The sequence below is a fragment of the Saccopteryx bilineata genome, chromosome 3 (genome assembly GCF_036850765.1).
Source record: "Saccopteryx bilineata isolate mSacBil1 chromosome 3, mSacBil1_pri_phased_curated, whole genome shotgun sequence".
NCBI lineage: Eukaryota > Metazoa > Chordata > Mammalia > Chiroptera > Emballonuridae > Saccopteryx > Saccopteryx bilineata.
Genome location: NC_089492.1, coordinates 94,192,814 through 94,206,619, shown reverse-complemented (window position 1 = coordinate 94,206,619; position 13,806 = coordinate 94,192,814). Strand labels below are relative to the sequence as shown.

The following is a 13,806-nucleotide window of genomic DNA, read 5'->3' as shown; positions in this document are numbered from 1 at the left end:
GCCCCTTTCTAAACCCTTTATATGTATTAACATCTTTGACTCTGACCTTATGAGGTGATGATCTGTATTTAATAAGTGAAGAATTGGGTACAGATAGATAATGGAACTTGTCCAAGTCTGAAAGCTAGTAAGTGAGAGATTAGATTTAAATCCAGCTGGTTCATCTTTAAAGTCTGTGCTTTTAATAACTATCCTAAACTGCTTTATTTATTTTTTTTTAATTTTTATTAATATTAATGGGATGACATTAATAATTCAGGGTACATATATTCAAAGAAAACATGTCTAGGTTATCTTGTCATTAAGTTATGTTGCATACCCCTCACCCAGAGTCAGATTGTCCTCCATCACCCTCTATCTAGTTTTCTCTGTGCCCCTCCCCCTCCCAACTCTCTCCCTCCTTCCCTCCTGCGTCCTCCCTCCCCCCACCCCTGGTAACCACCGCTCTCTTGTCCATGTCTCTTAGTCTCGTTTTTATGTTCCACCAATGTATGGAATCATGTAGTTCTTGTTTTTTTCTGATTTACTTATTTCACTCCGTATAATGTTATCAAGATCCCACCATTTTGCTGTAAATGATCTGATGTCACCATTTCTTATGGCTGAGTAGTATTCCATAGTGTATATGTGCCACATCTTCTTTATCCAGTCTTCTATTGAAGGGCTTTTTGGTTGTTTCCATGTCTTGGCCACTGTGAACAGTGCTGCAATGAATATGGGGCTACATGTGTCTTTACGTATCAATGATTCTGAGGTTTTGGGGGTATATACCCAGTAGAGGGATTGCTGGGTCATAAGGTAGTTCTATTTGCAGTTTTTTGAGGAACTACCATACTTTCCTCCATAACGGTTGTACTACTTTACATTCCCACCGACAGTGTATGAGGGTTCCTTTTTCTCCACAGCCTCTCCAACATTTGCTATTACCCGTCTTGTTGATAATAGCTAATCTAACAGGGGTGAGGTGGTATCTCATTGCAGTTTTGATTTGCATTTCTCTAATAACTAATGAAGCTGAGCATCTTTTCATATATCTGTTGGCCATTTGTATTTCTTCCTGGGAGAAGTGTCTGTTCATGTCCTCTTCCCATTTTTTTATTGGATTGTTTGTTTGTTGTTGAGTTTTATGAGTTCTTTGTAAATTTTGGATATTAGGCCCTTATCTGAGCTGTTGTTTGAAAATTTCAGTTCCCATTTAGTTGACTGTCTGTTTATTTTGTTGTCAGTTTCTCTTGCTGAGCAAAAACTTTTTATTCTGATGTAGTCCCATTCATTTATCTTTGCCTTCACTTCTCTTGCCATTGGAGTCAAGTTCATAAAATGTTCTTTAAAACCCAGGTCCATGAGTTTAGTACCTATGTCTTCTTCTATGTACTTTATTGTTTCAGATCTTATATTTAGGTCTTTGATCCATTTTGAATTAATTTTAGTATACGGGGACAGGCTGTAGTCGAGTTTCATTCTTTTGCATGTGGCCTTCCAGTTTTCCCAACACCATTTGTTGAAGAGGCTTTCTTTTCTCCACTTTGTGTTGTTGGCCCCTTTATCAAAGATTATTTGACCATATATATGTGGTTTTATTTCTGGGCTTTCTATTCTGTTCCATTGGTCTGAGTGTCTATTTTTCTGCCAATACCATGCAATTTTGATTATTGTGGCCCTATAATATAGTTTGAAGTCAGGTATTGTTATGCCCTCAGCTTCATTCTTTTTCCTTAGGATTGCTTTGGCTATTCGGGGTTTTTTATAGTTCCATATAAATCTGATGATTTTTTGTTCCATTTCTTTAAAAAATGGCATAGGAATTTTGATGGGAATTGCATTAAATTTATATATTACTTTGGGTAATACGGCCATTTTAATTATATTTTAAATTTATTTTAAAATATAATTTTAAAAAAAATTTAAATTTTTTATTTTAAATTTTATTTTAAAAAATATTTTATTTTTTATTTTATTTTAAATTTATTTTATTTTAAATTTTTATTTTAAAAAAAATTTAAATTTAAATATAAATTTAAAAAAAATTAAAAATATTTAAATATATTTAATTATATTTATTCTTCCTATCCAAGAACAAGGAATATTTTTCCATCTCATTGTGTCTTTTTCTATTTCTCTTAGCAATGCCTTGTAGTTTTCTTTATATAAGTCCTTTACATTCTTTGTTATGTTTATTCCTAGGTATTTTATTTTTTTTTGTTGCAATCGTGAAGGGGATTATTTTTTTGAGTTCGTTTTCTAATATTTCATTGTTGGCATATAGAAAGGCTATGGACTTTTGTATGTTAATTTTGTATCCTGCGACCTTACTGTATTGGCTTATTGTTTCTAGTAATCTTTTTGTGGAGTCCTTTGGGTTTTTGATGTATAGGATCATATCATCAGCAAAAAGTGATACCTTTACTTCTTCTTTTCCGATATGGATGCCTTTTATTTCTTTGTCTTGTCTGATTGCTCTGGCCAGAACTTCTAGCACCACGTTAAATAAGAGTGGAGAGAGTGGACAACCCTGTCTTGTTCCTGATTTAAGGTGGAAAGTCCTCAGTTTTACGCCATTTAATATGATGTTGGCTGATGGTTTATCATATATGGCCTTTATCATGTTGAGATATTTTCCTTCTATACCCATTTTGTTGAGAGTCTTAAACATAAAATTGTGTTGTATTTTATCGAAAGCCTTTTCTGCGTCTATTGATAAGATCATGTGGTTTTTGTTCTTTGTTTTGTTGATATGGTGTATTACGTTAACCGTTTTACGTATGTTGAACCATCCTTGAGATTCTGGGATGAATCCCACTTGATCATAATGTATTATTTTTTTAATATGTTGTTGTATTCAGTTTGCCAGTATTTTGTTTAGTATTTTAGCATCTGTATTCATTAGAGATATTTGTGTGTAGTTTTCTTTCTTTGTGCCATCCTTGCCAGGTTTTGGTATGAGGGTTATGTTGGCCTCATAAAATGTGTTTGGAAGTATTGCTTCTTCTTCAATTTTTTGGAAGACTTTGAGTAGAATAGGAACCAAGTCTTCTTTGAATGTTTGATAGAATTCACTAGTATAACCGTCTGGGCCTGGACTTTTATTTTTGGGGAGGTTTTTAATAGTTTTTTCTATTTCCTCCCTGCTGATTGGTCTGTTTAGGCTTTCTGCTTCTTCATGACTCAGTTTAGGAAGGTTGTATTGTCTAAACTGCTTTATATGCATTAAATATAGCCAATAATTTAGAAACCTGGAGGTAGAAGAGTAATGAACTTTGCAGAAATTAAATATAAATATTATATAAATGTTAATGTTAAAATAAGTCATTGATTTGTTTCCAGATCAACCATGCCCAAGAATTTTGATATGCTCTGGTTCAGTGTTTGTATATCATTGGGTAATTAATAAAATGATAATCATGTCCTATTTAATATATTTAAAACAAATAATTTTTATTTTATTTCAGGTTTTTGGTTTTTTTAAATAATTGGGTTAAAAGGCACAATACAACAGTAAAAAATGAAGTGCCCTTATTATATATTAAACAGCAATGAAATATTTAATATACATTTTCATAGGAAATAACTCAATTATTTTATTTCTGTTGAACTTGTTGCTGCTCTTTGTGGACACATTGTAATTTACATAAAAATTATTCTTCTTAATCTGATCTGAAGTTCTGTTTTTTAGGATCTTTCAACGCACTTCTTAGAGAACTGGTGGCAGAATTCACTTTGACAGACAATTCAGCCAATACAACCACTTCCCTTCTCAGGTCCCTCTGTCATTATGATGACAGTGTTCTTCTTGGCTCCTGGCTTCAAGAAACTGATCATAAGTCAATTGAAGACCAGGTAGTAAATAAACCATGCAGGGAACTGAAATACTTGCTTAATTGAAAACCATGATACTATTACATATTATTTTTTAAAAAGGAAATGTGGTAAACCAAGGTTTAACTTTCATTGAGCTTTCTTAGACTTTTAAAGATGGCTTCCTGCCTGACCAGGCGGTTGCACAGTGGATAGAGCATCGGACTGGGATGCGTAGGACCCAGGTTCGAGACCCCGAGGTCGCCAGCTTGAGTGCGGGCTCATCTGGTTTGAGCAAAACTCACCAGCTTGGACCCAAGGTCGCTGGCTTGAGCAAGGGGTCACTTGGTCTGCCGAAGGCCCGCGGTCAAGGCACATAATGAGAAAGCAATCAATGAACAACTAAGGTATTGCAACAAAAAACTGATGATTGATGCTTCTCATCTCTCTTCGTTCCTGCCTGTCCCTATCTATCCCTCTCTCTGACTCTCTCTCTCTGTAAAAGAAATTTAAAAAATAAATAAATAAAGATGGCTTCCTGCTGATGGATAAATAGTGAAAACAGGTAAACAGCAATAGTTAGAATCTGGCTAATTCTCTTTATTCAGTATTCTTTGTATTTAGATACCCAGTGGTGTCTGTGGCAAATACCACTTTCAGCTGGCTTTTTGGAGAGGAATGGGAGTTAGTATGTTGAGCATTTAGAACCTTTTGGCCACTGAATATGTTACCTCTTATGTACTTTTAAAAAAGAGTTACTAAAGCCTCTTCTAAAGAAATATTGGTGGGTTTAAGTTTTTTCTGATATTACTTTGCTTACACATTTAAAGATGGCTAACATAATACTGTTTTAGAATGGACAATCATTTTCTTAAAATTACAAAAGGTGTTATTGTTGGCTTTTTTTAATGGCCAAATTACATTTTTATCTGTCTAAAATTTTTTAGATTCAGTCGTTCTGGGGTTTTTTTGTTTATTTGTTTTCTCCTTCCTCACCTGTTCTATTCTTCACGCCCAATTTTTAGTAAGTGAATTTCCTAAAGTAGATTTTGTATGATCTTTCTGTTGTTGTTTTGCAGCTGCAGCCAAACAGTGCGTCTGGGAGTGGGGCTCTGGAGCATGACCCGTCTTCCATTTACTTACGGATACCTGCTGGGGAAGCTGTGCCTGGTCCCCTCCCTCTTGGAGTTTCTGTCATTGATGCTTCCGTGGCTCTTTTTGGTGTAGTGTTTCCTCATGTTTCTTATAAACACCGGTTAGTTAAATATAAATAATATCCACATGGTAGATTTTCCCACCCCAATTAGCTCTACAATAAGGTATATTACTACTTGAACAATAAGCTTTATACATTTAATAAAAGAAGGTCACATACATGATAAAAAATTTTCATGCAAAAAATTCTACATAATTTGAAACTTTTTTAAAGATTTGGCCCTGTGGACTAGTATCTGGTATCTGTTATAATACAAGTTTGTTTGCCATTTTATAAGTAGGCTTTGACTATAGCGTTCTTTAATTAGGGACATCAATTTGATAAGTCTTGTTCTTGTTACTGAAGAACTGCTCCCCAATTACATTTGTCAGTCAGATGATCCAAGTCTAAGGACTTAGGAGACTAAAGTAACTGATTCTTTTTCTATAGGACCTTTTTGGTTAGCTTTAAGCTACATCCACAGATCCTATCCCTAAGTTTATTAGGCATTTAAAAATATATATATATGGTCATTTTTCCAAAAAGAAGATGGAAAATGAATTAATGCAAGGTTTTCACAGATAACTTATTTTATAAAATATGCCTTAAAAACATAATATGTAAACGATTACACAAATGTTATATTTTTAAATGTGTACGTTACTTGGTTAATTGCTTTTTCATTTCAGTAGAAATTTTTAAATATGAAATATCATTTTACACAGATATCTTAAAGAACATTTGGTTGTCATATAAATGTTAAAGAACATTAAATGTGCCTGACCTGTGGTGGCACGGTGGATCAGGCGTCGACCTGGAATGCTGAGGTCACCGGTTCAAGGCCCTGGGCTTGCCTGGTCAAGGCACATATGGGAGTTGATGCTTCCTGCTCCTCCCCCCTTCTCTCTCTCTGTCTCTCTTCTCTCTAAAATGAATACATAAATAATAATAATAATAAAAAAGATACCAATTAAAAAAAAAGAACATTAAATGTGAAGAAATCCTATGAACTATCTGCTTTAAGGTTCCTGTTGTAAATCTAAGGAAATCCAGGTCTAAGACTTTATGATTTGCCCAAAGTAATGCAGCTAGCTATAAGAGCAATAATTAGAACCCAGGAATATCTTAATTTTAGTCAATCACCTTTGTTGAACAAGGAGATATGTACATAAATAAATTCTATTAAATTACAGTAAGTAACAAATATCAGTGGTGGAGGAATGAGGAATACATTATGGCAGGTTTACAGGCTGAAATACCTTTTTTTTTTTTTTTTGAAGTGAGAAGTGAGGAAGCAGAAAGACAGACTCCTGCAAGTGCCTGACCGAGATCCACCTGGCATGCCCCCTAGGGGCCGATGCTCTGCCCATCTGGGGCGTTGCAACCAGAAGCATTGTAGCGCCTGAGGCAGAGGCCATGGAGCCATCCTCAGTGCCCAGGCCAACTTTGCTCCAGTGGAGCCTTGGCTGCGGGAGGGGAAGAGAGAGACAGAGAGGAAGGAGAGGGAGAGAGGTGGAGAAGCAGGTGGGCGCTTCTCCTGTGTGCCCTGACTGGGAATCGAACCTGGGACTCCCACACGCAGGGCTGATGCTCTACCACTAAGCCAACTGGCCAAGGCCATGAAATACTTTTTTACAGAGATGATATTTTGATATCAGAATATGCTCATTATGCAATATTTAAAAAATAAAGGGCAAGAAGTAATCTCAGTTTGGTATTGTGAAATACATACAAATGTACATGTGCATACAAGTACATGTGTGTATACATAAGAAAAAGACTTAGAAGAAAATGAATGTACCCAAGGGTAACTGATTATTTCTGGGTAATGACTTTTTGTTAATAGCTTTCAAATTATATTAAATGAGTATTTTGTAAGAAAAAGTTTTTAATAAGCTTTTTAAAAAAGTTATGCATTTGATGCTTAACAATAATGTTGGATACCCTGTGTGTCTTCTTAATCTATGTCCTGGAAGCAATGACCTGAGACCCATGTCCTGTAGTAAATTAATCTTAAATCTTTCTAGTGACCTTAGGGCAATTTTGATTTCCTACTTTAGGTCATAGTTACTTTAGAACTAAATCCAACTTCCCTGAATGTCTTTGCCCAAACCCATTTCTTTTTAGAAGAATCTGAAGTGATCTCATTCTCTTTTATCAGAAGACTCTCTAATGACTGAGACTTATTTTTGTTAACTGTCTCATTTAAAAAATTTTAAATAATAAAAAAATCAATTTACTTCTAATTTTTTACATTAAAAAAAAATTGACCAAAGTACATCTTTTAAAAAAGCTTCCTATGAATTTTCAAGGATAGGATATGAGGTACTGTTTTCTTCTATTTGAGAATGTTTTTTTAAAAGATTATTGCCACAATCTTTTATTTCCAACTTAAAAGTCTTCCACACAGATGTATAATTAATGATTGTTATTCTATTCAAGAAAACCTTGAGCACTTTCTATATGCCAGAAACGTTGTTGGATGCTGGTGTTAATGATAAAGGCCACTGAAATTATGACCTTATTTTCCTAATCGAAACATAATATTCTATCTCTTTTCTTGTTCTAGTTGACAACCACGTGTCCATAGATTAATTCAGGAGGAGAACATCTGGTTTGGACCAGCTGGGGGAATGAGCTAGAAATGAAATAACTTGAGGCATTATTTGTTGAACAATTAGCTCCTACTCTTCTTACCTCTAATTTTTGAGCCATATTTGAATTAAAAGTTTTGTTAACGGGATCTTCATTCTACTTTTATAGACTGCAGATGTTAGATCACTTTGCTGAATGTGTTAAACAAGCCAAAGGTGTCCGCCAACAGGCTGTGCAGCTTAATATTTTTACTGCTGTTCTTAGTGCCTTAAAGGTATTTACTTTTAAAACATATGAAATATTTTGAACTAAGATTTTAATTAATTCCTTAACAAGGCAGGCATATCTAGACTATTATGGTGTTTAAATGTATATCATTGGATACCTGTGTTTTTATGTTTAAATTACTAGAAATTTTATTCAGCTCATTGTAATTAAATATTTTATATTTTAGTAATAATCTTTCGATTTGAGCCCACAGATGTTTTACAAACGCCAGTAGTTCTTTCAGAATTTTCAAAAATGTCTGACTAATGAAATCTGATATTCTATAGAAGGTTAATGAGATAAAGCTTAAATTTGATTTGTGGTTTTGACCATAAATCAAGAGAGGCCATATTATACAGTTGAAAGAATTCTGCGTTTAGAGATTGTGTTCTGGTTTTGCTACTCACTTGGTTTAAATCTTGTGCAGGTTTTTCAACATTTTTTGAATCTCAGTTCCTACACGTATAAAGTGAAATAATAACTATTTTGCCTCTCTCAGAGTTCATGTGCTACTATGCAGCCTGCAGCTTCTCATGATGTATTTGAAAACTTTATATTATTCAGCCCTAAATTTATTGTAAGGTGTACTGTTTTAAAGTAAAATGGCAACAAGTTCAAGTATTTAAATAGGCATGAATTAAATCATGTTTTGTAAACATCAGGGAAGGGGTATATAGGCATTGATAGAAATGTAGGTTTGTAGCTTTTACATAACTATTAGTATATATATTACTTATTTAGGAACCACTGACCAATACCAACATCAGAATTTTTTTAAAAAAGGAAGTGAGGTGGTCATGGTCTTCCTCAGTGGTTGGAAAGCTAGTGAATCAACTGTAAAATTGCTGTACAGTGTACTTTTCTTATAGGTATGCGTACTAATGCATCTGCTGTAGTGAACGTTTTCCTCAAGCACCGGTACTTGGGGTTTTTATCTCAAATGAGTAAATGAAGTTCCAGGACAGTAGGTATAGCTAGAGCAGAGGTATTCATTTTTTTTTTTTTTTTGTATTTTTCTGAAGCTGGAAACGGGGAGAGACAGTCAAACAGACTCCCGCATGTGCCCGACCAGGATCTACCCGGCACGCCCACCAGGAGCGACGCTCTGCCCACCAGGGGGCGATGCTCTGCCCCTCCGGGGCTTCGCTCTGCCGCGACTAGAGCCACTCTAGTGCCTGGGGCAGAGGCCAAGGAGCCATCCCCAGCGCCTGGGCCATCTTTGCTCCAATGGAGCCTTGGCTGCGGGAGGGGAAGAGAGAGACAGAGAGGAAGGAGGGGGTGGGGTGGAGAAGCAAATGGGCGCTTCTCCTATGTGCCCTGGCTGGGAATCGAACCCGGGTCCCCCACACGCCAGGCCGACGCTCTACCGCTGAGCCAACCGGCCAGGGCCTAGAGCAGAGGTATTAACAGTTAGAATGATGAACAAATTATATCAACATTCAGTTACTGATTATTTTTATCTCATTTTAACCTGTAGGTATATATTGGATATATTCTTTGTGACATAATTATCTTCTCTGGAATTTTTATATGAATGAATCAAAGTTTCATACTTCTCAAGCCATCCATAAAGTTATGATGATAAATTTCAGTCAGTTGAATAACAGCTGACTTAATAATACAGTGTTCTTTATATATAAGAACAATTTTTAATTATTAGTCTTTGGATAGAGACATTCCTAGAGATTGTTGGTTTTAGGGTCAATTGAACTATTACTATGTTATGTATTATGTTCTGAATCATGTTTAGGAAAGTAATTGTCATCAATTTAACAGGAAATGATTCTAGTCATAGTATATGCCTGTAAAAGATGACTTAAGAAAGTAATATGTATATTAAGATATATGTATATTTACAAAGATTGTGGCACATTTTTTTTCTGTTATTTAATGTGAATTATGACTTGCCTTTTAAAAAATAATAACTGTAGGGCCTGGCTGAAAACAAAAGTACTTTAGGACCTGAAGAAGTACGTAAATCCGCTTTGACACTGGTTATGGGCGCTCTTGACAACCCAAATCCCATCTTACGATGTGCAGCAGGGGAAGCTCTTGGAAGAATGGCTCAGGTGGTTGGAGAAGCATCTTTTATTGCTAGAATGGCCCAATATAGCTTTGACAAGTAAGTGGGTCTCTTTACAAACAAGTCAGTTTTTCATATAGGCAAAGATGTCTTTTTAGTAATCAGTATTAATTAACTGGACTGTGTGTTTTCCAAATGGTATAGCATGTGACAATATTTTGTGCTTTTTTTCATAATGGTCTGAATTTTTATTTCAACAATTGATTAAACTCTAGAATCTGGCTAAGTTGTAATATGGTATGTACTTTCAGTGTGATGAGGGCTTTAGTTTCTGCTTTTGAATATTACATAAGGGAATCAAGAAGATTGTTAATAAGGCTTCTCTCAGTTATATGTACTCTGCTCTAAAATCCTTTTATCTCAACCCCCCTCCATTATTCTTTCTGTTAATTATTCACTTTTTAAAATAAGTCATTATTTTTCTAACTGCTGCTAAATGTATCATCTCTTCAATCATCCCTGATACAGAGGATAAAGTTAACATTCGGTGTTAAGGATTTCCTTTAATATTAATTAAAGGCCTGACCTGTGGTGGCACAGTGGCTAAAGCGTCGACCTGGAAATGCTGAGGTCGCCGATTCGAAACCCTGGGCTTGCCTGGTCAAGGCACATACGGGAGTTGATGCTTCCAGCTCCTCCTCCCTTCTTTCTCTCTGTCTCTCTCCTCTCTAAAAATGAATAAATTAAAAAAAATTAATTAAAAAGTGATTTGATTCCAAATAAGTATGATTAAGATGGTAACATGCAGTTTGATTGTTAAGTAGAGAAGTTGAAATCAAGAGTGGTCAAGAACCAATACTTGAGTTAGATAAATTAAACATTTTTAACTATTACTGCATTTTGAGTACTAATTATATCAAACACATCCTAATCATTAACCAGAGAGGGAGATGGGGGAGGCAGTAGTTCTGAGATTTTGTGGTACCTCTTTACATTTTCTTTTCAGTGAAATGTACCACTTTAATGAAACCAGACCCCCTTCTTCACAATACACAAGCCAACCATTTTTATTTATTTATTTATTTACATATTTATTTAATGATAGAGACAGAGATAGGGACAGACAGACAGGAATGGAGAGAGATGAGAAACATCAATTCTTAGTTGTGGCTCTTTAGTTGTTCATTGATTGCTTTCTCATATGTGCCTTGACCACAGGGCTACAGCAGACTGAGTGACTTTGGGCTCAACCCAGCAACCTTGGGCTTCAAGCCAGCAACCTTTAGGCTCAAGCCATTGACCAACGGGTCATGTCTATAGTCCCATGCTCAAGTTGGTGAGCCTGCACTCAAGCCAGTGACCTCGGGATTTCTAATCTGGGTCCTCTGCGTCCCAGTCCGATGCTCTGTCCACTGCATCACTGCCTGGTCAGGCTAAGCCAACCATTTTAAATTGAATAACTCTTGTTTGGGAGTGGTGAAAGAAGTAATCATGATTGTAATCTTTGTGATTTCCCGAATAACTCCCTTTTATCATGTGGCTTATGAGCTTGTTATTGCCATAGGGAAATAAAAAAGAAATCTCTTAAGAATACTTATTTTTTCCAGGTTGAAATCAGCTCGAGATGTTGTATCCAGAACTGGGCATTCATTGGCTTTGGGCTGTTTGCATCGTTATGTTGGTGGTATCGGATCAGGACAACATCTGAAGACCAGTGTCAGCATTTTATTGGCCCTAGCACAAGATGGGACATCCTCTGAAGTCCAGGTGTAATATTAATTTTTTATTATGAAATGTTTAAATAATATTTTTAGGAAAATTATTTGCTATACAAAATTGTAATGATTCTGCTAGGTTGGTAGGAAAAAATGTGTGAGGGTCTTTGTCATTTTGTTTTATGGTTTATTTTTAGTATTATATAACAAGGTTTTTGTTTTTTAAACTAATCTTAAATTTGTCTTATTCTCGGAATTTAACCCATTTCATGTATATTCCTTGAAGCATATTTTCTTTTATTTATTATCCTTTGCTTATTTCCTTGTTTTTGCATTTTTTTACCTTTGTTAGATTTATCAGTTTTTATTATTGACCAACCTCTTTCTCTCCCATCTTCTAATCCAGGGTCACTGATTGAATTTTCAGGTGTACTCTGAATTTTTTTGTTTGTTTCTCCTTAAATACAAATAGAAATAACCACATTGAGAGTCAAGAGCTTCCTGTATGTAAAAATGCACTACATTCTTTATTTACCACTTCACATTGAAGCATGCAAAAATACTAATCTGTGAATGCAATAGCATGTAACTCCCCAACCTCATATTGGGACTCACAAGTTTAATTTCCATTACTACTTGCCATTAGTTTGTTGAATGAGTTCCTTCAGGATTAAATAAAAAGGCTTCTAGTAAACAAGTTTAGTTTGTCTGACTTCTTCGTAAAGCTTTCCTCTATATAAAGCACAGAGTTCCTAAAAGCATTAAAATAAAAATCAAGTAATCTTGTTCCTCAAGAGGTGCTCCACTGCTTTTTTTTTTTTATGTCTTTTTATACTAGTTTGGGAGAAAAAAACAATTATGAAATTATTTTATCCAAGACGTTACTGCTTTTTTGTGTGTGTGTCAAAAAATAGCTACTACTTTTCTTTCTTCTTGATCTTCACATTTTCTTACCCCCTCTTTTGCTTTAATTTGTCAATACCAAACTCCTCTAAGTGACCTCCCTACATGGTTTTTTATGACAGGACATTTTACTATAATTTGGATCAGTTACATTCCCCCAAAGGTAATATTTCAATTTATATCTTCACAGAATAGTACAGTAGTTATTCTTTTTTTTTTTAGTAGTAGTAGTTATTCTTAAGTTTCCCCTACTGTTTCTTCTGTGTTGAGAATCCTAACTCAAAAACCATACTTTACAATTGCATTATTGTTACATGTGTTTATAATTATTGTAGACTTACTATTTGATATTTTCTTTTTTGTATCCTTAACTCTTATCTTGAGATCTTTGTTCTTAGGAACACTCCCTCTAGCAATAATTATTTTAGGAAGGGTCTTGAACGGTTTGCTTTTGGAATCCTTGTATAACTAAAAGGTAGCTTCTGTTGTTTTCATACTTGGATTATGTTTTAGTTGGTTATACTATTCCTGGCACACTGTTCTTTCCTTTGTTATTCATAAATGTTTCAGTATTTCTGTCTTCTAATACATCAGAGGATAATAGTAGCTTGATTTTAGCAGTAACTATTCTTTCTTTTTTTCCAATTTTCTAATAAATTTTTAATATAAATTTGGGTGGATTTTTAAAAATATTTCTAGAGTATTCTTTTTATTTTAGTTAGTATGATCTTTTTCTTTTTTTCTTACCAAAAGAGAAAGAGAGAGAGAGAGAGAGACAGATAGAAAGGGCGAGAGATGAGAAGCATCAACTCATAGCTGTGGCACTGTAGTTGTTCATTGATTACTTTGTGCCTTGACCGGGGGACTCCAGCCTAGCCTGTGACCCGTTGCTCAAGCTAGGGACTCTGGGCTCAAGCCCGTGACCTTGGGCTTCAAGCCAGTGACCTTTGGGCTCAAGCCAGTCACCATGGGGTTATGTCTGTGATTCCATGCTCAAACTGGTGAGCCTGCGCTCAAGCCAGCCACCTCAGGGTTTTGAACCTGGTTCCTCGGTGTCCCAGGCTGACTCTCTATCCACTGCACCACCACAGGTCAAGCGGTCCAGCTCTCCTTTAGCACTGCTGACAGTAGAAATAAAAGATAAGTTCACAGCTATGTTTGGGCAGTTTTAAGGACCTTGTATTTTTTCAGGCTTGTGCTGATAATAGTATATTGCCCTGGGGTTAGTTTTGGAAATATCATTAGGCGATTAGATTACTTTGTACTTAGAAACATAAATAGGGGCATGAACTGGCTCCGTGCACTTGAAGAAC

General features: G+C 35.3%; 1 protein-coding gene across 4 annotated transcripts in view; it reads left to right on the top strand.

Moving 5' to 3' along the window:
• HEATR5B (HEAT repeat containing 5B) overlaps positions 1–13,806 on the top strand; it is a 97,189-nt gene that overhangs the window by 33,191 nt on the left and 50,192 nt on the right. For all 4 annotated transcript variants that reach the window (XM_066266904.1, XM_066266903.1, XM_066266902.1 and 1 more), the window contains exons 15-19: positions 3,674–3,837; positions 4,875–5,050; positions 7,754–7,859; positions 9,784–9,974; positions 11,483–11,642. In XM_066266904.1, the coding sequence (XP_066123001.1) occupies positions 3,674–3,837; positions 4,875–5,050; positions 7,754–7,859; positions 9,784–9,974; positions 11,483–11,642 (797 nt within the window). The remainder of the gene's footprint in view (positions 1–3,673; positions 3,838–4,874; positions 5,051–7,753; positions 7,860–9,783; positions 9,975–11,482; positions 11,643–13,806) is intronic.